The sequence below is a fragment of the Ammospiza caudacuta genome, chromosome 23 (assembly GCF_027887145.1).
Source record: "Ammospiza caudacuta isolate bAmmCau1 chromosome 23, bAmmCau1.pri, whole genome shotgun sequence".
Lineage (NCBI taxonomy): Eukaryota > Metazoa > Chordata > Aves > Passeriformes > Passerellidae > Ammospiza > Ammospiza caudacuta.
This window is the reverse complement of record NC_080615.1, coordinates 3,302,227-3,324,786: the sequence shown is the minus strand read 5'-3', so window position 1 is coordinate 3,324,786 and position 22,560 is coordinate 3,302,227. Positions and strand designations below refer to the sequence as shown.

Genomic DNA, 22,560 nt, shown 5'->3' with positions numbered 1-22,560 from the left:
AGGTGGGTCCGGAGGGGATCGCGGTGCCCGCCCCGCTCCGAGCCCCGCCGAGCGCGGAGCGACCCCGCGGGGTCCCGAGGGAGAGGCGGCCCACGGCATTGAGCCGTAATTGAATCAAGAGGGCGTTTAATCGAGAGGAGGGAAGGGCTCAGTGCAGTGCGTTTAGATGCTCATTTATGAGTATGGTGATAGTAAGTCTGGAATAATGGATGTTGCCTGCATTGTTTCTAATGAACCCTCAGAACAATAAGATATTCTCTGGGGAGAGAAGAGGATTCTCATTGCAAGCCCCTTGTTGTAAACTAAAACACAAGAAGTCCCACCTCAGTATGAGGAAGAACTTCTTGACATGGAGAGTGGCAGGGCGCTGGCACAGGCTGCCCAGGCAGGTCCTGGATTCTCCCTCCTTAGGAACATTCCAGACCTACAGGAACACGTTCTGTGTCACCTCCATTTGACCCTTCCTTGGAAACAGTTTGGACTGGATAATTTCCAGAGATCCCTCCCAGCCCTAATGATTCTGTGATTCCGTTTGTTTTATTTACGGAGTTGCTGCCTTTCCCAGTGCCGCTGGCTGAGCTGTCACTGATGAACAAGTTGATCCACACGTCCCTGGTGGAGTCCCAGCAGCACGTGGAGATCCTGCAGCGAGACCCCAGCTCCCCACTCTTTTCCATCAAGACCTTTGAGGAGCTGCCCCTGTGAGTTGCCACAGCCCTCAGCCCCACCATGCTCCAGCACACCAGCCTCCTTCACATGGGCGCTTGGGTGCTTTGTTTCCACAGGAAGAAGGAGCTCCTGCAGGGGGTTTATATGATGGGCTTCAACAGACCATCCAAAATCCAGGAGCAGGCCCTGCCCCTCATGCTGGCTTACCCGTGAGTAGGAAGGGGTGAGGTGGCTGAGCCCCGGCTCCTCACAGCATCCCAGCACCCGACCCCTGCATTGCACTAAGCTGCTTTTGCCTTGCAGGCCCCAAAATCTGATTGCCCAGAGCCAGTCAGGGACAGGGAAAACAGCAGCTTTTGTCTTGGCCATGTTGAGCAGAGCCAGTGCCAGCGAGAAATATCCGCAGGTAACGCAGGACAGGGAGAGCTGCTGCAGGAGGGGGTGGCCCAGGCGCCCAGGACGCCGCCAGGGGCAGAGCTCTGGGCTTTGTCCCAGTTCCTGTGTGACTTTACCCACTGGAGCGGGGTGATAAACCACCAGGGCCCAGTGGCAGGTAAGACCAAAGGCACAGTGCCCACCTCAGGATTGCCAGAGTGGATCAATCCAGGCTTCAACTACCCTGGAATTTAGGTTTTGATGAGCAGCTGCAGACACTGCTGCTTTCTGGTGGTCACATACTCCCAGTGCCCTCTCAGGGTGCAGAACCAGCTTTGCCAACAGTTTCCAGCCGTGTAAGATCTCCTTTTGTACGTGTGGACAGTGTGACTGAACTAGGGCACAGGAACAAGCTGCACCACGCTTCTGAGAGATGCATTTCCTCCTCCAAAAGAGCAGCAGCAGCTTCTTTCTGCCCCCGTGGCTGGAGCTGGGAACACAGCCCAGCTCCTGAGCCTCCAGCCATGCTGTGCTGCCCCATGCCCTGTCCCCCAGTGCTGTGGGATGCTCCTGAGCTCCTCTGCCCCATCCTGGGCCTGACAGCTCCTTCCTCTGCTCTCCTGCCAGTGCCTGTGCCTGGCTCCCACGTACGAGCTGGCCCTGCAGATCGGGCAGGTGGTGCGCGCCATTGGCAAGTTCTGCACGGACATCAAGGTGAACTACGCTGTCCGGGGAAACCGAGGTGAGCCCAGCCCAGCCCAGCTCCCAGCACTGCTGCACAAACAGGGAGGGGGCACAGGGATCTTCTCTTAGAGCCTGGAGCTACCAGGAACTGCCCAGACATCCATGAAGGGCAATAACATAGTGTCTGTCCCCTCTCCTGCTGAGGAGGCTTTCCATCATCACTGGCTGCTTGCAGACTCCCTTTTCCCACATGGGGGTGGTTCCCATGCCCCAAGGCTGTAGGGAAGTGTTGTGATGACCCCTTGAAGGCATCACTGAGCAGCCAGAGTCTGAGCAAGCCAAGGGAAAACACAGAGCAGCAGAGAGCTCCATGCCTGGAGGCAGCCAAATAAATCCTTTTGTCCCCTTGCAGTTCTGAAGGGCACAGTGCTGGAGGAGCAGATCATCATCGGAACTCCGGGCACCACCCTGGACTGGTGCTTCAAACAACGCATCCTGGACCTGACAAAGATCTCCTTGTTCGTGCTGGATGAGGCTGACATCATGATCGACACGCAGGGCCTCTCCTGTCAGAGCATCCGCATCCACAGGTGAGGATTGCTGAGAGCTGCTGCCCTGGTTCCCTGCTTTCCCTTCTCTCCTGTAGCTTTAGAGGAGTCTGTTACCAAAGGGCTGTGAGAGTGTGCCCATGGTGCCAAACAGGTTTGTCCACAAGTCTGTCTTTCTGTGCAGCTGCGTGCACTGGACACACAGGAAGACACTTCACCTTGTTTAGCTTTCCTTTGAGCTGTTACAGGCTCACATTGACTCACAGAACCATAGAATGGCCACAATTGGAAGGGACCTTAAAGCCCTTTCCCATTGGCAGGGACACCTTCCATTAGACCAGGTTGCTCAGAGCTCCATCCAGCTTGGCCTTGCACACTTCCAGGGATCCAGGGGCAGCCACAGCTGCTCCGGACAACCTATGCCAGGGCCTCACCATCCTCACAGGGAAGAACTTCCTCCTAACATCTAAACCTGTTTTCTTTCAGTGTGAAGCCATTCTCCCCTTTTCCTGTCACTATAGACTCTTGTAAAAAGTCTCTTTCCATCTTTGCTTCCCTTTCCATTGAAGGCAACACAAAATCAGTTTAAATGAGGGTTTCTGTCCTTTTCCTGGGACAAAGGGGATGACAGAGCTTTTTCCCTTCCCCAGGGCTCTTCCCAAGAGCTGCCAAGTGCTGCTGTTCTCAGCCACTTACAAGGAGCCTGTTCGGGCCTTTGCTGAGCGGATCATCCCCGACCCCATCGTGATCAAGCTGCGGGAGGAGGAGCTCACCCTGAGCAACATCAGGCAGTACTTCATGGTGTGCCAGAGCTCAGACGAGCAGTACAAGGCCCTCTGCAACCTCTATGGCAGCTTCACCATCGGTCAGGTCATGATCTTCTGCCAGGTAAGGGGCCTGCCTGGGAGAGTCCTCTCCCATTGGGAATAGCTGGGATGGGTCATTTTACAGTGTGGGCACAGTGGGCTCCTCACAAGACCCCCAGACCAAAGGAGCAGCCCCCAGGGGAGTGTTGAAAACTGCCATGAGCTCCCTGAAAAGGGGCAGGGCACTCTGGAGAGGGAGCTGTTGGCCTCAGCCTGTCCGCGTGTGTGCAGACCAGGAGGATGGCAGACTGGCTGTCGGGGAAGATGAGCCGGGACGGGCACCAAGTGGCCATCCTGACAGCAGAGCTGACGGTGGTGCAGCGGGCCAGCGTCATCCAGCGCTTCCGTGAGGGCAAGGAGAAGGTCCTGATCGCCACCAACGTCTGTGCCAGAGGTATCCTGCCCCAAAACGCACCAGGCCTGCTGTTCTTCCACGTGGGCCTGAGCAGCAGATCCCGTGGGACGAGGTAACCCAAGAGGATCCTCTCCCTCTGTTGCAGGCATTGATGTGCAGCAGGTGACCACGGTGGTGAACTTTGGGCTGCCCATGGATCAGGACGGCGAGCCGGACTTTGAGACCTACCTGCACCGCATCGGGCGGGCCGGGCGCTTCGGGCACCGCGGCATCGCCTTCAGCGTGGTGCAGAGGGAGACCGTGCCCCTCGTGCACAAGATTGAGGAGTATTTCCGTGAGTATCCGTGACCGTGCTCACAAGGGTTTGCAGGTGGAGAGAGAGGCGAGAATGTTGATTCCATGATCGGAAGGCTTGATTTATTATTTGATGGTGTATATATTACGTTATGACTATAGTAAAAGGAATAGAAAGAGAAGTTCTCAGAAGGCTAGCTAGAAAAGAATGATAACAAAGGAGCTCTCTCCAACTCTGTCTCAGAGAGAGCTTGGTCCTTGATTGGCCATTAATTGTAAACATCCAAGATGGGCCAATCACAGATGCACCTGTTGCATTCCACAGCAGCAGATAACCATTGTTTACATTCTTTTTCTGGGGCTTCAGCTTCCCAGAAGGGAAAATCCTAAAGAAAGGATTTTTATGAAAAGATGTCAGCGACAAGTATCAACACGGATCTGCTGCTCCCAGAGGCAGGGCTGGGACTGGGATCCCCTCCATCAAATTTCTGTACAGCTGCATGCACTGGACACACAGGAAGACACTTCACCTTGTTTAGCTTTCCTTTGAGCTGTTACAGGCTCACATTGACTCACAGAATCATAGAATGGCCACAACTGAAAGGGACCTTAAAGCCCATCTTGTTCCCACCCTTTCCCATTGGCAGGGACGCCTTCCATTAGACCAGGTTGCTCAGAGCTCCATCCAGCTTGGCCTTGAACACTTCCAGGGATTATTCCCTGTTGGCAAATAGTCCTTGTCAGGCTGCTCCTCTCCCCAGGGCTCATCTCACTGGGAATGGGTGACAGATACAGCTTTTAGAGTGATTTTTGCTCCCCAGCAGGCAAATTTCCCAAGAAGCAGCCCTGGAGGTTGTGTGCAACTTGCAGGGGATGTTAGCAGTAGCCAGGATGCCTCAGCACCTTTTTTTTTCCCTCTTTCAGGCATTTTCTCTGCCTTTCCTTGCAAGCGCTTGTCACAGGGGACCGAGTGCCCCAGCTCAGCTCAGCCCTGGCTGTGGGAGAGGAGATGGCAGCTGTGGAAATCTTTCCTGAGTGGAAATTGATTGTAACTTGCTAACATCAAGAGGATTTTCATGGGATTTGCCAGATGCCAGGGCTGCACTGATGGTTTTTTGAATCCCAGCGCCTGTTATCCCTGTGATTTTTAGAGGAAAGAAGGTTATAGAAGCCTTCTGATGGGCAGGAAACTGTGTCCATTCCACACCTCCAGCCTCAGAGCCACTCAGCCCTCTTGGTTCTTTCAAATACTCACCTGTCCTTGGAACCTGGAGTGAGCCTGAGGCAGACACCAGGCAGAGGAGACACCAGCCACACATTCTGGCAGAGATTGTTGCTGTGGAGTAGAAGCAGTGAACAGCTGGAACAGCTGGCTTGTGGATGAGCCCAACCACAGCCACGGGCAGCAGGAGCCAGTGTGAGGATGAACCCCCAGCAATCTGACTTGTGCTTTTCATGTTGTGGTGTTGCAGTTGAAGGGTGCAGACCCTCCCTGTCCTGTGTGGCTGGGGAGGTGGGAACAGGGAGTGGGGGCACATCAGGGGCTGAGCTCTGTGCTGCTGCTGCTGCTGCTGCTCTGATCCAGCTCCCCTCCTGCTTTGTCCCAGCTGATTTCCCTGCTGACCCCATTTCCCCTGTGTGATGGTGTTCACAGGGGGCTGAGGATGAGGGAAGAGATGAGGGTCTGACTCCATGTTTCAGAAGGCTGATTTATTATTTTATTATATGTATTATATTAAAACTATACTAAAATAATAGAAGAAAGGATTTCATCAGAAGGCTGGCTAAGAATAGAAAAAGAAAGAATGATAACAAAGGTTTGTGACTTGGACAGAGAATCTGAGCCAGCTGACTGTGATTGGCCATTAATTAGAAACAACCACATGAGACCAATCACAGATGCATCTATTGCATTCCACAGCAACACATAATCAATGTTTACATTTTTTTTCCTGAGGCCTCACAGCTTCTCAGGAGGAAAAATCCTAAGGAAAGGATTTTTCATGAAAGATGTCTGACACCCCTGCAGTTTCCCAGCTGGTTTCCCTGCTGCAGTGAGCACTCAGGAGCTTCCCAGCTGGCGTGGGGCACTCGGGTGGCACAGACAGTGCTCAGGGGAGCGAGCTCTGCACTCACATCCCATCAATTGCTCTTTCCTTCCTACAGAGACCACGATCAAGCAGCTGGATCCCTACGACATGGACGAGCTGGAGAAGCTTGCAGCTGAGTGAGGAGCAGGGATTCGTTCTCCCAAATCCAAGTTGTAGTTCTAAACAGGAGGAAAAGTTACAGGGGAAGACTTCCCGGTTCTCTTGTATTCTGAGGCTGTTGAGTTCTGTTGTGTTGCCTGAGGAGAGGCTGGAGCGAACCTTGTCTCGCTAGGTGGCAGCAGGAATCCACTGCTGCCTCCCAGATCCCGGGGCAAAATCCGAGTATTCAGGGTCCCGGCAGTGCAGGGGAGAGGTTGGACCCCCGCGGGTTCCAGAATCCAAGTGTTCAGGATCCCATCGGTGAGAGAGAGAGGTTGGACCCCAGGGGTCTGGAACCCAAATGTTCAGGGTCCCAGCAGTGTGAGGACAGAAGTTGGACTCAGGGACAGGTGTTTGTGCCCTTGTTAATCTTTAATAAATGAAATTGTTTGTAATCACCAGGGTGGCTCCTTCTTTACCAGAATTCTCTGAAATATATCAGCCCTTGCAGGTGAGGTTTGATTAGGTCAGTGTTGACAATGGTGTCATTTATTGGGTTGGCTACTGCGCCCTGCTTTCCTCATCCAGATTTCTATCCAAACCCAACCTGGACAGGCACAAAAAGTGACCAAAACATGATGAGAGTGCAGCCAGAGGTGGAAGCAGGACCTGGTGGTAGCAGGAGGGAGCCTGGCCCTGGCTCTGCAGTTCCTTGCCACCAGCTTTAACGCTTTGGGGCATTTCAAGCCTCCTTGTGGAGAGTACACACATTTAGTATTAACAGTGTGGTTTTGGTAATTCTAATTAAAGGATCAGTGAGGGAGATGGGAGATGCAAGGTAGTTTTCCAGGCTCTGCTGGGTGTTCCCTGATCCCCCTCACCACGTGCACCCCCAAATCCCCCCTGGCTTGCTCCAGCCCCCTGGCATTGCGTTACGGCACAGCCGCCCCTATCAATGTTTGATGGTCTGGGGCGTTGCAGACAGTGGGAGATGAAATATCAAACCTTGCTCCTTGCCTGGCTTCCCCAGCTCCAAACCCCCCAGCTTTGATCACAGGGTAGTGGCAGTTTATTTTCCCCTCCTTTAGCCAAAAAAATATTGTGTGTGGAAGAGAGAACACTCGGATTAAATTCTCACGTGGGGGGGAATGCAAGGATGCTGCCATTGCCACAGCAAGTGCGCCGCTCCTCAGCCCTGAGATTGCAGTGGTGGCAGTGGCGTCGGGTTCCCCCTGTGCTGGCAGGTTGATAAATAATTAACAGTTAATCAGGGCTGGGCTTAATTACCCGGGGGTAACCGGAGAGCAGGTCGTGCCGGAGAGCGCAGCCCTGCTTCGGCGTGCGGTGCCGGACATGGCGCCATGGAGCGCGGCCGGGCACCGCCGTGGAGGGGGCCCTGGATCCTGGTGCTGCTGCCGGCGCTGGCGGGGGGTGAGCACCGACCTGTCCCTGCATTTCCCGGGTGGGGGCGAGCGGGGGCCTGACGGAGGCGCTGCCCCGGGCAGGGCAGCCGCTGGCGGCCGGCGAGGCGGCCTACGAGGAATGGCGGGCGACGGGCGTGCGAGGCCGGGCCGTGGAGCTGAGCTGTGGGCCCGCGGCCGCGGCCCCGCCGGCCGTGGTGTTCTGGAGCTTCACGCCGCAGGGAGAGGGGCTCCCGCGGGCCGTGGCCGTGGGCTCGGGCAGGGAGGTGGCCGTGGCCCCCGGCACGGGGACGCTGGGCCGGGTGACGCTGCGCAACGGGACGCTGGAGCTGCGGGAGCTGCGCGTGGCCGCCCAGGGCCGCTTCCTCTGCCAGGGGCTCTTCCCAGAGCGGGGCCGGCTCCGTGTGGGCTATGCCGCCGTCCTCCTGCGTGTCCTGGGTAAGTCCCTGGCTGTGGCCAGCCTGGGGGGACCTGCTGGCCAGCAGCAGCCAGCATCACACTCTTCTAGATCGTGGTAAAGCCCAGTCCCTTGCCCAGTGGCCAACAGAGCCATCCACTGGCCAACAAACACCCCCTAGCCAACAAAGGGCTCCACAAGTCCATAAAGTATAGCACAAGCCAGCAAAGTGCCCCACTAGCCAATGCAGGGTCCCACTAGCCAGCATGGTGGTTCACTAGCAACTGTAGTACCCCATTCACCAACCAGGCACCCCACTAGTTAGTGGAGTACCCTACTTGCCAATGTAGTCTGTCTCTAGCCAGCAAAGCATCCTACTAGCCAACATAACACACCACTAGCCAATATAGCATCCCATCAGCCAAGGTTGCTCAACGCAAGCCAACATAGCACTCATCAGCCAGCCCAGAGCTCACCATCAGCCACCAAACCTCCATTGTCTCCTAGTGTAGCCCCCTACGAGCCAACATAGCAGCCCACTAAGCCACCCTCATTTCCTTGCCCTGGCTACCCAAGCATCCCAGCACCCCAAACTGGTCCCAGTAGCTCCCCCAGCCCATGCCCACAGCCAGGGTGCCCCTCACTAGCCTGCAGGTGTCCTCACTACCATTCCACTGGCTGCTGTGGCACTTCCTGGCCAAACAATCTGTCTGGGTGGGGGGCATGGGTGGTTCCCGGGGCATTCTGCTGTCTGTGGGGCCGCTCACACTCGGTGCCCCCAGTGCCCGTGTCCAAGCCCTTCGTGCGGCCGACGGCGGCGGCGGCAGCGGAGGGGGCGGCCGTGGCCCTGACGTGCACCGTGCGGGAGGGGACGGAGCCGCTGAGCTTCTCCTGGCAGCACCAGGAGCCCCGGGGGGGTCCCTCCGTGTCCCCTGCGGGGCTGGGGGGCTCCAGGGCAGAGCTGCAGCTGACACCTGCCAACCGCAGCCACACGGGCTGGTACATCTGCACCGCGAGCAACGAGGTCAACAACCGCAGCAGCGACCCCGTCTACCTGGACATCGTCTGTGAGTGCCCTGGGTGCCACCCACCTTGGGGAGCCTCAGCCACCAGCTGGGGGGCATCTTCAGGGCTGGAGCCATCCATGGCATCTTCAGGGCGGGTGCCATCCATGGCATCTTCACGGCTGGGGCCATCCATGGCATGTATGTGGCCACCACAATGCTCTGTGGTTTGCCCATGGCCACTGACCACGCTGCCACCATGGTATGTCCATAGCTATCATGGAACATCCATGGACATCATGTGTGCTGCTACCATGATGCCTCTGTGGCCACCACTATGTCTCTGTGGCCACCAGGGTATGGCTCGTTGCTTTGATGTATTCATGGCCGTCACTGGCATAATGCCTCTCCAGCCACCATGGCCACTGTGTGTGCTGCCACCACAATGCAGCCGTGGCCACTGTGTGTCATGGTGTGCTCACAGCCCTCATGGCGCACCCTTTCTAAGTGGCCTTTGCTGCCCTTCCCACCAGTGGGAGGAAGCCCAGGGAGGGCTGTGTCCCCTCTGTGGGGCTGTCCCTGCCTGAAGGGCCCCGTGTCCCCGCAGATGGCCCCGATGAGCCAGCCATCCGTGTGGAGCCCTTCTCCCCAGAGCAGGGGGGCTTCTCGGCGGGCGAGCGGGAGGACGTGGTGCTGAGCTGCCTGGCTCCCTCCAACCCCCCCAGCCGCTATGTCTGGCTGCACAACGGCTCCCAGGTGCACGTCGGCCAGACCTACGTGATCACTGCCATCGCCCGTGCCCAGGCGGGCACTTACACCTGCCTGGCCGAGAACAGCCACCTGCAGACGCGCACGCAGGCCACCATCGTCCTCACTGTGTACTGTGAGTAACCCCGGGGGGCCCTGGGTCCCCACAGGGCGAGCCGGACCAGCGCAGCTCCCTGGTGAGGATGTGGGAGGGAGGGTGGGGCTGGGGGAGCCCACGCTGCCCCCCAGTGCCCATGGTCTCCTGCAGATCCGCCCGCCGGGAGCCCCAGCTGCTCCGCCCTGGCCTCCGATGACCAGCGGGATGTGGCCCTGCGGTGCCGCTGGCTGGGGGGCTTCCCCCCGGCCCGGCTGCGCTGGGTGGGCCCCCAGGAGGAGGAGGAGGAGGAAGAGGGGTTGATGGGGACCAGCTTTTCCATGGCCACCAGGATCCAGTCAGGGGCAGCCACCAGGAACGGCAGCTCCTTCTCCTGCCTGGCCTCCCACCCCGCGCTGCCACTGGGGGCTGCATGTGGGACCACCCTGTGTGAGTGACAGTGGCCCCATTGCCCCCCAGCCCCCTTTGTGACCCCCTGGTGTCACCCGGGCCGTGGCCAAACCACGGATGGGCACTCCAGGGTGCTGCTGCCTTTCCTGGCACCTTCAGCCCCTCCAGCTTGCTCCAAAAAGGGGACGCTGTGGCACGGCCGGGATTGCCGAACCCCCCTCACCCTGGGGTGGGGGCATCTCCTTTTTGGGGTGCTTTGGCCCAGCGTGGCGGTGCCCCGCTCCGACAGCGCTCCGTCCCGCAGGGGTCCCGTCGGGCAGCCCCAGCTGTGCGGCGGCGGCCACCAAGGGGGACGAGTTCGTGATGCTGCGGTGCCGCTGGCCGGGGGGCGCGCCGCTCGTCACCCTGCGCTGGCGGGACAGCGCGGGCCGGGCCCTGGGCGACCCCGCGCCCTCCACGGCCGTGCTGGTGCTGGGCACCGACGGCAGCCTGGGCGGCCGCGAGTTCGTCTGCGAGGCCGCGCACCCGCTGCGGGCCGCTGCCGCCGAGTGCCGCCTGCGGCTGGGTAAGCCCGACCCGTCCCCACCGTGCCACCGTGCCACGGCGGGGTGGCACCTCCCGGCCGATGGTGTGCCCCCTTGTCGCCGAGCAGAGGTCCCCGAGCTGCAGGCGGAGAGCGAGGTGGCCGTGCTGGAGGGCGGCGAGGCGCAGCTGGCGTGCCGGCATCGTGGCAGCAGCGCCGGTCTCGGTGCCACGGTGGCTTGGTACGACCCAAAGGAGCGGGAGGTGACACCGGGGCTGGCCAAGTACCAGCTGGAGCAGGGAGAAGAGTGGGTCAACCTCACGGTGCGGGATGCCGAGTGGCCGGGGGACAGCGGGACCTACCGCTGCACCGCCACCAATGCCGTGGGCACCGCCAGCCTCCCCGTGCGCCTCCGCGTGGACCGTGAGTCCTGGGAAGGGCAGGGGTGGGCTGGGGTATCAAGGGTGGCCTGGGGGCATCGAGCCCCTCCTGCCGGGCGCCATCTCGCCGCAGGGTACCCGGCCCCGCCCAATGTCACCATCAGTAAGCTGCGGTACACGCGGGCGCGCACCGAGGTGCGGCTGGAGTGGCGGACGCAGGGCGCCGGCAACCTCACCGGCTTCGTGGTGCAGCGGCGCCGAACCAAGAAACCCCTCCGGGAGAGCGCCAGCCCCTGGGAAACGGCGGCCGGCGACATCGAGCCGCACTCCCGCGACCGGCGCCTGGGGGGGCTGGACCCCGCGGTGCTCTATGCTTTCCGCGTCCTGGCCGTCAACCACCGCACGGCCGGGCACCCCTCCGAGGTGCAGACGCCAGGTGAAGCGGGCAGGGGCTGCTCCGTGGGGGCAGAGCGAGGGGTGAGCGGAGCAGGGCACCGTTTCCATCGCGGTGGAGCTGAGGAGCCGAGTGTGAGCAGCCGTCAGCAGGTTTCAGGCACAGGCTCGCACCTCGCCGGGCCGTTCTGGGCTCTGCCCGTCCCTGCTGCCTGCCATGTTCGCTCTGCTCTCTTCCAGCCGAGCCTCCCTTCGAGGCCTACCCGGCGGTGACGGGGGCGGCGGTGGCCGGGATGCTGGTGGCCAGCGCAGCGTCGCTGCTGGCCGTGCACTGCATCGCCCGCCACAGGGACACCCTCCCGCGTGAGTGCGGGGGCTGCTCGGGGCCACAGCCCGGCCCCCGACCCCCGAACGTGACACCCATCTCCCTCCGCAGGGCTGCACGACCTGCTGTTCCGCACGTGAGTGCCCAAAGCCTCTGTGCCACCTCCCGTGCCCGAACCCCTCTGTGCCACCTCCCGTGCCCGAACCCCTCTGTGCCACCGCCCGTGCCCGGGCACCAGCGAGCCCCCCGTGTCCCCGCAGGGCCGGGACCGGAGAGCAGGAGCCCGTGGGCACAGCGGAGGACGCTGAGGGAGCCGCAGGCGGCGAGGAGGAAGCAGGGCCAGCCCAGGGAGACTCGAGTGCCCCCGGTGCAGCACCGGGTGCCGAGGCAGCACCAGCACAGGGAGAGCCGTGTGCCCCGGGCACAGCAGCAGGTACCGGGGCGGGCTGAGGGCAGAGACACCTGCCCTGCTGAACCAGTGCCCACCTGCCCCAGTGCCCACCTGCCCTGCTGACCAAGCACCCACTGCCCTGCTGACCCAGCACCCACTGTCCCACTAACCCAGCACCCACCTGATAATGCTGAGCCAGCACCCACCTGCCCCAGCACCCAACTTCCCCACTGACCCCAGCACCCACCAACACCCACCTGCCCTGCTGAACCAGCACCCACCTGCCCTGCTGAACCTGCCCCACTGACCCAGCACCCACCCGTGGCTCCCGCACCCCTTGCAGAGCCGCCCTCCGCAGCACCAGGCAGCACGGATGACCCAGTTAATGTCACCATCACCGTGACAGCGACACCGTGACCACTCCTCATTTCCCTGTCCTGCTCTGTCCCGCACCACGGGACGGCAGCACCCACCTGTGCGCCTCGGGCTGGCTCCATTCCCGCACCCGGCTCAGCCCCTCCGGCTCAGCCCCGGGGCTGCAGTTACTGCTGGAGCTAAAATAAATATTTAGGCTACAATAAATAGTTTCTCACCGATGGCAGGAAAAAAGGCCGAGGGCCGAAGCGCTGCACTCAGCCCCAGGGCTGGCATCGACTGGGGATGCTGCCTGGGGACTGTGCTGAGCTTCCTGTGGTACAAGAACAGCCACAAAGCTTTTTGTGGGAAGGGGCCTCATCTTCACCCCCAGGCTCCCCAGTATCAGGCCAAACCACAGGAGGTTAAAAATAGTGACTGGAGATGTTTTTTTCCTGCATTGGAGCAGGCACAAAGGGAAGCAGGGTCCAAGGAAAGTGTCAGGCAGTTCCCAGCTTTCCTGAGTCCTCATCCTCTGCTGTGTGTGGACACAAGGGCACCTTGGGCCATTTTCTGCTGTATTTGGTTAATAATAACCCATTGGGAAGTATCAAGCCACACAAACCAACCTTGATCACTGCCCACAGAGTATCAATCCCCACATCAGCCATAAAGCAGCATTAATCCCTTTATCAAACCACCCCCAGAAATACAAACCCCACCGAAACCCCCTGCAAAACCATCACTTCCAAACACAGAACATTCTAGAGGGATATTACAGCTTCTCTGGAAAACACAGCATCTTTATCTGACACACCCACAATACAGGGGAGATTTAAGCAAAGTTGTTTAAAACCATGGTTCAATTTCAGTGTTTGGGGAAAACGAAGCAGCCACAGTTAAATCCCAACAACTTGTGGGTCAATCTCTGTGGGAAAAGGGGAAAGGCTTGCAGCAGATCCTGCAAAAGGAAAATCCAGGCTGGGAGGATGAGATAAACAAAAAAGGGAGGAGGGAGATTTGTGATGGCTCTGGGGTATGTGGCAGCCAAAGCCCATGGGTGTGAAGTCCATGGTGTGCAAAGACATTTGGGACAAGGCAGCTCTAGCTGGGAGGAAGCACAACCCAATAAAAGGGCAAAAGAATAAATATAACCACAAATAATGCAACAGAGAGGCTTTGGGGAGAGCTTAGTGTGGCCTTCAATTACCTGAAGTAGGAGGGAGATTGATTTCTTATACAAGCAGATATACAGGACAAGGGAGAACGGTTTCCCACAGCCAGAGGGCAGGTTTAGATGGGATATTGGGAATAAATTCTTCCCTGGGAGGGTGGTGAGGCCCTGGCACAGGGTACCCAGAGCAGCTGTGGCTGTCCCAAGTGCCCAAGGCCAGGTTGAGTGGGGCTTGGAGCAGCATGGGATGGTGGAAGGTGTCCTTGCCCATGGCAGGGGTGGGATGGGATGATCTTTAAGGTCTCTCCCAAATCAAACTCTGCTGGGATTCTATGAAACATAAAAAAACCCCATCCCAACACTTGGAGCAGCCCATGGAGCTGCTGCTACCAAAGCAGATCTCAAGGCCTTCCTCCTCACACAAACACCACTCCCCAAACCCTGTGGCTGCTGGAGCTGCACCAGCAGCCCTGAGCTCCCCAGGGCTTTGGAGAGCTGCAGCCAGGCTGGCACAGCTCCCTCCCTTCCACACTGGCCAGGGACACCCTGCTCTGGGCTGCAGGTGTCACCCTGGGGTGGCCATCTCTGAAAATTGTGCTTCATTTCTGGGGCTTTGCACTGTGACTCGTGTGAGGGGAGTGCTTTGCAAGCACTGGTTTGGTTTATTTACTGGGATTAAATTTGGAAAGGAAAAAACACCCACCCAAGCCCTGCAGGTAAGGTTGCAGCACCTCCATCGTGCTGTGTCCAGGATGGGCAGGTTCCTCACAGTGCCCAGGGCTGCTGGGAGCTGTTTCACCAGGACTGGTTTCATTTCAGAGCTATCCAAGCTGTCAGTAATCCCTCAAACCAAGAGTTGAACTGGATTTTGTCTTCTGTGAGTGAGAAAGTGAGACAGGCTGGATTTCCACCTGTACTTCTGCAGAAGGGTTATTGAGCACTTAAAGACACAGTCACTGACTCAAGTTCTGCTTCAAGCTGCACAGGACAGACTCAACCAAGGCTCATTTTTCTTACTGATCTTCTTATTTCTTCATCAGGATCTTCCCAGAGAAAGCAAGAGAGGCCAGGAGGTATTCATGGAAAGGAGGGTTCCAGTGCCATGTCACTGAGCTGCCAGGGAGGTGGCAGCTGTTGGTCATTTCAGACCTGCTTAAATCCCTCTCTTGGGTTCCTCAGAAGTGCTTGTCCCACTGGTAAACTGCCATGGAAACACACTCCACATTTCCCATCCTCATTCTTTATATTATTACAATTCTTTTTTATGCACATAACCAGGCTAGATTTGTGGTGTGTGTGGGGGAAGAAAAAAAAAAAAACAACAAAAAAAGGCATTTCAAGGCATAAATAATATAAAAAGGCAACCATTTTGAAACCAAGATACATTCATATGACACTACTACAAAAAATAAATAGTGACTCTCTCTGTTATAATTAACATCCCCCCGTGACTCCCTTTCAGCGGTGCAGTTCCTGGCCTTGAGTGGGGACACGGTCACTGCCTCAGGTTTCCTGCAGCTGGAGCTGACAAAGGTCCCCAGAACCATTTAGGGTGACTCCGGATGAACTCCATCCTGGTTTTTCCTTACAGTCCTTGGAAAGAGGCTGAAGAATGAGGGGACTCCAACTCAAAATGTGGTTCGACGTTTCCGAGTGCAGGAAGCTGCTGCCTGCAAAGCAAGAGCAGGGTATGTGGTTGGGTTGGGTTTTTCAGATTTTCTGTCAGTTTAACAGAACCACATGCCCCAAAAACTCTTTAATTCCAGTGGGTGATGCTCTTTTGGCTCAGGCTCATTCCCACCATAGCAGGCACAAGCACAGGGCACAGGCTCTATCCCAGCACAGCACCTGTATGGAACAGCTCAGAGGAGGTTCCAGCACTGGAATAATAAAACCTGCTCTGAGATGAACACAGGTTTGAAATAATGCTGAACCTTTAGGATTCATTAGCACGTGGTCACAATTCACAAAACTGCTGCATTCACCCCAAATCAGCAACAGCTCCAGGCATGTGGTGGAAATGGGTCAGTGAGGAGTTCATGGCACCAAGGCCACACTCCTGGTCTGGCACACCCTGCCAGAGCTATGTCCACCTAAACCTCCCTTCCCTTCCTGCCTGGGGGAGCTGCCTGATTTCGGCACACAAGCAGCAATGATTCCAGGGTGGGATGAGGAACAGGTTCTCTTTCCACCAACGGAGACCGCGTCCCTCCCTGTGCCAGCTCCTGCCTCCAGGGTGGCTCTGGGATGCTTGTGTCCTGTCAGGGCCACTGGGTGTGCTGTGAGTGCAGCATCCATCAGTCACAGCCTCCTTATGTGTCAATGAGCCCTTCTGAGAGGCATCAATCACAAGGGCAGGACAGGAGCACGCACTGCAGCAGCACCGCTCCCACTTTCCATGATGGAAAGGCGGGACGCTTCACCTTCCTCCAAGCCTGCTCTTACAGGTGTTTAATTACTGGCTTCCCTGCAGTAAATTAAGCTCCCTACAGAACATTCCCAGCCTCCCAGGCAGGTGCTATCCTCTGAGGGGTGCCTCACCGTCCATGCAATCCACGGAGAGCTGCTGGCTGATGCCCTCCCGACAGCAGGGACGCTGTGCCGGGGGCTGCTCCGCGCTCTCGCCGCCCTCCTCCTGCTCCAGCCCGGCGCTGCACTCGGGGCCGGCCGGGGCCAGGCACATGGCCACCATCACATGGGGGCTCAGGGGCTTCATCTCCACGCCCTCCTGCTGGAAAGGGGCTCCCAGGGGCACCACGGGCAGCGTGCTGCTGCTGAAAGTGCCGTTGGTTTTGGTGAAACACCTGCGGGAGGGACAGAGGGCAACGTTACTCAGAGTGGCTTCTTCTCCCCTTCCTTCTTCCCTCCCCAGCTTTTAAATGTTTTACCATATCAACGATCAGAGCATCTGTCAAATCAGTTTGAAATATATTTGTGAAGCGATTCTGACATTAAGAAAAGAATTGAGTGGTTTTTTTTCTCCCAGCAGACAGCTGAAAACATTCAAAACACGCTCAGTTCCTTCCCCCATCAACTGAGACCCAATGACCTGACTTGGGAGTCCATTTCTCCATCAAAGCAACTCCATAAAACATGTTTTCACTGCCAAGATAAAGAGCTCAAACTTGAAACACAAGCAGCACACTTAGGTACCTTGAAAAATAAATACTAAGTGTTATTGGAGTGAATGCAAATTAGAAAAATAGATGCAATATAACAAATTTAACCCCCCTGTTCTGCTGTGTAAGTCAGACTGTGGCCCTCTAATACCTGTGTAAAGCTGTGGCACTGAAGTTAAAGTGCTGAATCAATTGTTACAGCTGAGGTATTTAAGCTTTAAACAAAAAGTAGCAGGACTTTGACACACATAGCATTCTAGTATGAGGGAAAACACCTCAGTGTTTGCAGCCCCATGAACAATGTGGCCTCAGGGAACGTTTATATAAACAATTCCTAAGAAAGCCATAACTACCCAAAAAATAAAAGGTTCACTTGTGCAGCTACCACAAATTTTGAGAAACTACACATCAAGATGCTCCTTGTTATGTGGTGTAAGACAGAGATGGATCTGCACATAAATGCATGGAAATAAGGATGGAAAGTGTTCACAGCCTCCAGCGACACCCCAAAATGCCCCTGTGAAAGCTGAACAAGCTCCAGGTCTTTATGTGCTGGTGCAGATACAACTCTGAGCATCCTTTCTCTTTTTTCTGACCAGATGTAAACCCATCTCTCACCTGCTTTGCTCACAGGGATCAGCGCAGTGCACTTGCTGTCCATCATCCCTGGGGCTGTTTAAGACTGCATTTGGGGATACAAAAATGGATCCCTGGGACCTGCCTGCTCAGCAAGGAGCACTGTGTGCTGCTCCACACTGATTCTGGCCCAAACCTGAGCAGAGCAGATGAAAAATTGCTGAAAATGAGGAAAAATGGACTGAGACAGCAGTGCCAGGGCAGCAGGCAGCAGAGCTGACACTGACAGCAGCCCAGCACTGAGCTCAGAAGGGTTTCAAACCAGGACATGTTAAGCTTGGCAGTCTCAGTTAAGTCCTGCCCAAGTCCCACAAACCACTTTTATGCCATTAAAAAAGTCATGGCAATAAGGAAAACCATCACACTGGAGGGACCTGTCCTACAGCCCTGCCTAGAGCCTCAGTTCACACCTGAAACCTGATCAAAACCTGGGATCAATACTGACAGAACTGAAAGGGCAACAAAACACCCAACAACACAAATAAACCTGTCAGAGGAGGAGCTGTCATGAGCTTCCCTCAGGCAGATGCTTCACCTGCAAAGCCAGAACAGGACAAATGGGTTCCCTCTGGAGCCTGCTCCCCTCCCAAAAGCTGTGAGGATGGAGCAGCACTAAGCTTCAGCCTTCGCTCTCCTATTTTGTCCTCCCACTCCTGTAACTGCCTCCAAAATCATTATTCCAAGTACCAAAATACCACAGAAGCCACTGGAGAATCCACATGAAACACATCTGGTCCTCAAACAAATCCATTTATTAGTTTGCCTTTCTCTCCGCAGAGGTTTTGACTGCACTCACTTATTATTTAGGAAAAAAAGCTCAGAGAAACCCATCTAAATGTTTGGGTTTGCATGTTTTGGGGGTTTCTTCTTAAAGATACAGGGGTCAGTGAAGTTCTCTGTGTTATTGTAAGAGCTTGAAGGATGTTTCAACAGCAGTTCAGCCTTCTAAGCTTCAATAACCACATTTTGATGGAAACTAGCCATGGGGATAACCAGAGCAGAGTGTGGAGGAGGAGTGATGCAAAATCCCTGCTGGGAAAACACATCTTCTGTCAATTCTTAATACTGAAACCCTACTAAACTATAATCTAAAAAAAAATAATTTAGGTGAAAAAGCTGGAAAAACAAACTGATGTTCCTACATCTGTATTGTGTATTTCAGATTTCTGATCAAAATAGAGTGAATTTGCAAAGGGGAGAGATCTGCAAAAGTGTAAATTCCTCTGCAAACGTCAGGTATCTTGAGAGCTTTAGCACAAAGGCACAAGAGAAGAAAAAAGATCAATTCTCAATCCTGTCAACCACAGGCTTTGTCCACAATAGCAAAGTGGGTCTCCAGTTTTCAGCAGCTTCTCCCTCTGGCAAGGCTCCACGAGAAGTTATGAGGGATAAAGTGCTAATTTAAACAGAAGACCCAGGGATTTCAGCACTGAAATAATAAAACCTGCTCTGAGATGGCTGTTGCTGAAAACAGCTATGAAATAACGCTGAACCTTTAGGATTCATTTGCACGTGGTTACAATTCACAGAACTGCTGCATTCACCCCAAATCAGCAACAGCTCCAGGCATTTGGTGGGAATGGGCTGGTGAGGAATTTGTGGCACCAAGGCCATAGTGTGATCTGGCACAGCCTGACAGAGCTGTGTCCACCTGAACCCCCTCCCTCCTGCCTGATTTCAGCAGGGATTCCAGGCTGGGATGGGGACAGGGGGACAGTCCTCACCTGTGCACTGGGGCTGAACAGAATGGGGAAAACTCCAGCCTCAAATTCCCAATTTCCAAAACCTACTGGGCTGGCTGCACTAACCCAACAGGCCTTCCTCCTCCTCCTCTGCTCCTCCTCCTCCCCCTGGGCACCCCCAGCTCCCTGGTGTAAAGCTGAGGCACGTCCTGGTCCCCTCCTCTCCCCTCTCCCATGTCCTCTGTGCATTCCCCCAGCGGCAGCGCAGGAACAGAGCGGTCCCTGCCGTGCAGCTCTCGGCCAAACCGAGGGTAATGATCCCCTCCGGGCCAAGGCAGCTCCCAGGGACAACTTGTTTCTCTGTCAAGCAGTCAAATATAGAAAGGGGCTGTGAAAACTCAAAGTTCAGGCCCTGCTGATGACCCGGCTGGGAGGAGCAGCGCAGTTGCAGAGGATGGAACTCTTTCCCTCGCTTTCTTAGGGGGAAAAAAAAGAGCAAAAAAAGAATTAAATGTGTTTAACGCTGGAAGCAAGCTCTTAATTACAGTGTAACACATATGGCATGTTCTAAATTACCACGAGGCTGCTGCACAGCCTGCTGGAAATCACAGCACTGGGGTGTGAGGGAATTCACTGGGCTTTCCTGAGACCTGCCAGGGACACTGGGCCAGGCAAGGCATGCCCAGCTCCCCCTGCCAGCATTTCACTGTCATTCCATATTTATGGAAGGAAGAAGGATTCAATGCTCATTATAAGTGATATTTTAAAAAGCAAAACTATGAAAATGAAGTAAATGCATTTTCTGCCTTCAACAACACCTTGACTGTTCAACAGGGGTTGAACTTCATGATGTTTGTGGGCCCAACTCAGAATATTCAATGATTCAATGACTAATTTCAACTCAGCTTAGCCAGATGCACACCTAAAGGCAGCTGAAGATTTTAACAATACTGAAAAATCAACGTATGATTGAAAAAAAAGCCCAGAACCTACCAGCAGAGCAGCCCAGCTTGTCTGACTTTCAGTCCTATTTCTAATAATTAAAATAACCAGAGATTGAGTCAGAAGCCTAAGGAGGATAATAATTCCAAAAGTGAAAACTCAGTAATTTTTATTAGGTTTCTGACTCCCAGCTACAATGCAGAAGACAGATTTTCCCTAATTCTACACAAGAATCCTTTTTCATATGAAAAAAAATGTATCCCACTCTGACAATGGTTGGTCATCTCCTCCTGAAGGCCTCAAGAACTTCAAATCCCATGTTTTACAAAGAACAGCATTGTGAAAGCAAAGGAGTGAGTTGGTTAGTGTTCTTCATGTCAGGAAGTGTAAAATGTAGAAGACCAATTAAATCCAATTTGACAAGCTCCCTATGGAATGATTTTTGTTATCTCAGAACTGAAGAAAAACACAGGAAATACAGATTTTTTCTAAAATCCAGTGCCCAACCTGCCTCACTTCTCAGAGAGCATCAGAGGAGCATGTTGAGCAAAGTGAGCTCTGGAATTTTAACAACTTGTTATATTCTATCCTACGGAAAATCTTCAACTGCCCTCCAGGTCATCCATGGAGCTCCTTGTGCTAGCCAGGACTCCAGCTCTCATCTTTTGTCAGCCCCAGCTCCACCTCAGCACACAGAAGGAGGGCTGTTCTCTGGGCAGGTCATTTCTCACCTGTGACTGTCATTTCTCACCTGTTATTGTAATTTCTCACCTGTTACTGTCATTTCTCACCTGTGACTGTCATTTCTCACCTGTGACTCTCATTTCTCACCTGTGACTCTCATTTCTCACCTGTTATTGTAATTTCTCACCTGTTATTGTCATTTCTCACCTGTGACTGTCATTTCTCACCTGTTATTGTCATTTCTCACGTGTTATTGTCATTTCTCATCTGAGATTGTCATTTCTCACCTGTGACTGTCATTTCTCACCTGTTATTGTAATTTCTCACGTGTTATTGTCATTTCTCATCTGAGATTGTCATTTCTCACCTGTGACTGTCATTTCTCACCTGTTATTGTTCCGACAATTCCGGCAGCTGATGCACTCCGAGGGGTCAGCCTGTGGCACTGCCGTGTACATCCCTCCACCCTGCAGCAGGAAGGATTAATAATTAATGATTATAAATCAAATCACTGCAGGGACACCCAAGGGCTCTTGGGCTCAGTTTCCCCACTCTGACCGCGTTATCAATGCTCTGCTCCGGGCTGTACGTGGCACAGCAACACTGAGCGATTGTCCAAAGGCCAGGGGAGGGCTTTGCCAGTGTGTGTGTCAGGGAAAAGTAAATAACTGCAGTTTAGACAAGTATGTGGTCATTTCCCTGGTCTGTTTTCAGCTTAATATGCTGAGGTTTAATTTAATAAACACGCTGTAAATATATTTATTTTTAACGCTGATGACAGACACGAAAGCGAATTGCTGTTCATTAGCACGCAAGGCTTGTTTAGGGAGACAGAGGATTAAATTTGCAGGGCTGATGTCACACACAAACCCATCCCACTTTCCTGTAATTACTCCGATTAGATCAGTTTACTTCACTACACTGATTTTTGAACCGTTTCGTATTTGCACAGATGGGGTAATTCCTCAGCCAGCAATGACTCCGGGTGAGAGGGATTTTGTGTTGTTGGTTTTGGCTAACGGGGCCATTACAAGCCAGTTGAAATGCCCAGATTAACACATACCTCATTGTTGGGGACCAGGCAGACAGTGATGTGGGAGCCACTCCAAGGGGGCTGCAGAGCCAGGCTCCTGCCCTGGGCTCCAGGAGGGAGCCAGGCTGGGAAGGCTCACCTGGCTTTTGGCAGCTCAAGTGCCAGGCAACTTCTAGCAATCCCTATTTTTGCAAAAACAGAGCTTACCCTGAAGTTTTTGAGGGATAGGGAGCCCTGAGGAAATGCCTAATTAGCCTTGATTGCCATCCTGGCCAGTTTCTCCCTTCCTCATTTAAGCCAATCATTGAAACAATAAAGAGCAACCTAACAGGATCAGAACATCCTGTTCCTCTGCCTCGCCCACGTGCCAGCCCCAGCCCTTCTCCACGGCAGAGATCCTGTGACTCAAACTTTCCTAACAGGGAGTGGGGAAAGAAAGGCTCAACCCCATCACCTGCTCCCAGCAGGAGAGAGGTGTTGGGTGGACACCTCATGGCACAGAGGAGCTCCAGGCACCAAGACCTGTGTCATTATACATGTATTTCATTTTTCCCCCCAAGAAAATAAAAATGGAATGGACAAAACTTAATGCAAACTCCCAGTCTTTCTCCTGGGCAAGCTTTTGAGCACTGCAAATTCTCTCTCCCTGAGGGCTTGGAGATTTTTGGAGAGTTTCATCCACTGGGAGGTTGGACAGGACAAGAAAAACCCAGTTTGGGCCTTGGTTGTGCTTGAAAACAACCAAAAATGGGCACTTCTTGCTCCATGGGTAGGCCAAGGGCAGAATGGGGTAAAGAACTGACTGGTCTGGGCTCAGACTGGAGGGAAGTGAAGTGGCAACTACTGTGCAAGTGCTAATTTGTTGTTCAA

General features: G+C 54.7%; 3 protein-coding genes across 3 annotated transcripts in view; 2 read left to right on the top strand and 1 right to left on the bottom strand.

Moving 5' to 3' along the window:
- Positions 1–570: 570 nt before the first annotated feature.
- On the top strand, positions 571–6,335 carry DDX25 (DEAD-box helicase 25). Its single transcript, XM_058819075.1, has 9 exons — positions 571–701; positions 786–878; positions 973–1,075; positions 1,672–1,786; positions 2,141–2,318; positions 2,927–3,164; positions 3,374–3,536; positions 3,643–3,831; positions 5,958–6,335. The coding sequence occupies exons 1-9, from the start codon at positions 589–591 to the stop codon at positions 6,020–6,022; spliced, it is 1,257 nt and encodes a 418-aa protein (XP_058675058.1). The 5' UTR covers positions 571–588; the 3' UTR covers positions 6,023–6,335.
- Positions 6,336–7,341: 1,006 nt separating this feature from the next.
- Positions 7,342–12,499, top strand: VSIG10L2 (V-set and immunoglobulin domain containing 10 like 2). Its single transcript, XM_058819177.1, has 12 exons — positions 7,342–7,411; positions 7,486–7,839; positions 8,581–8,865; positions 9,410–9,685; positions 9,818–10,093; positions 10,359–10,619; positions 10,707–11,000; positions 11,091–11,393; positions 11,591–11,713; positions 11,787–11,811; positions 11,936–12,108; positions 12,410–12,499. Exons 1-12 carry the CDS (start codon positions 7,342–7,344, stop codon positions 12,481–12,483), a joined length of 2,514 nt encoding a protein of 837 aa, XP_058675160.1. The 3' UTR covers positions 12,484–12,499.
- Positions 12,500–14,975: 2,476 nt separating this feature from the next.
- CDON (cell adhesion associated, oncogene regulated) overlaps positions 14,976–22,560 on the bottom strand; it is a 57,208-nt gene continuing 49,623 nt past the window's right edge. The window contains exons 18-20 of the mRNA XM_058819018.1: positions 21,045–21,124; positions 16,136–16,398; positions 14,976–15,264 (exon numbers count right to left, since the gene is read on the bottom strand). Coding sequence (XP_058675001.1) covers positions 15,098–15,264; positions 16,136–16,398; positions 21,045–21,124 — 510 coding nt within the window. The 3' untranslated portion in view covers positions 14,976–15,097. The remainder of the gene's footprint in view (positions 15,265–16,135; positions 16,399–21,044; positions 21,125–22,560) is intronic.

Excerpts from the sequence above, each read along its gene's own strand:
- DDX25 (XM_058819075.1), top strand. The coding sequence starts at position 589 with ATGAACAAGTTGATCCACACGTCCCTGGTGGAGTCCCAGCAGCACGTG. Across the intron at positions 1,787-2,140 it reads CGCTGTCCGGGGAAACCGAG|TTCTGAAGGGCACAGTGCTG; the intron begins GTGAGCCCAGCC and ends GTCCCCTTGCAG. Across the intron at positions 3,832-5,957 it reads CAAGATTGAGGAGTATTTCC|AGACCACGATCAAGCAGCTG; the intron begins GTGAGTATCCGT and ends TCCTTCCTACAG.
- VSIG10L2 (XM_058819177.1), top strand. The coding sequence starts at position 7,342 with ATGGAGCGCGGCCGGGCACCGCCGTGGAGGGGGCCCTGGATCCTGGTG. Across the intron at positions 7,840-8,580 it reads CGTCCTCCTGCGTGTCCTGG|TGCCCGTGTCCAAGCCCTTC; the intron begins GTAAGTCCCTGG and ends CGGTGCCCCCAG. Across the intron at positions 12,109-12,409 it reads TGCCCCGGGCACAGCAGCAG|AGCCGCCCTCCGCAGCACCA; the intron begins GTACCGGGGCGG and ends CACCCCTTGCAG.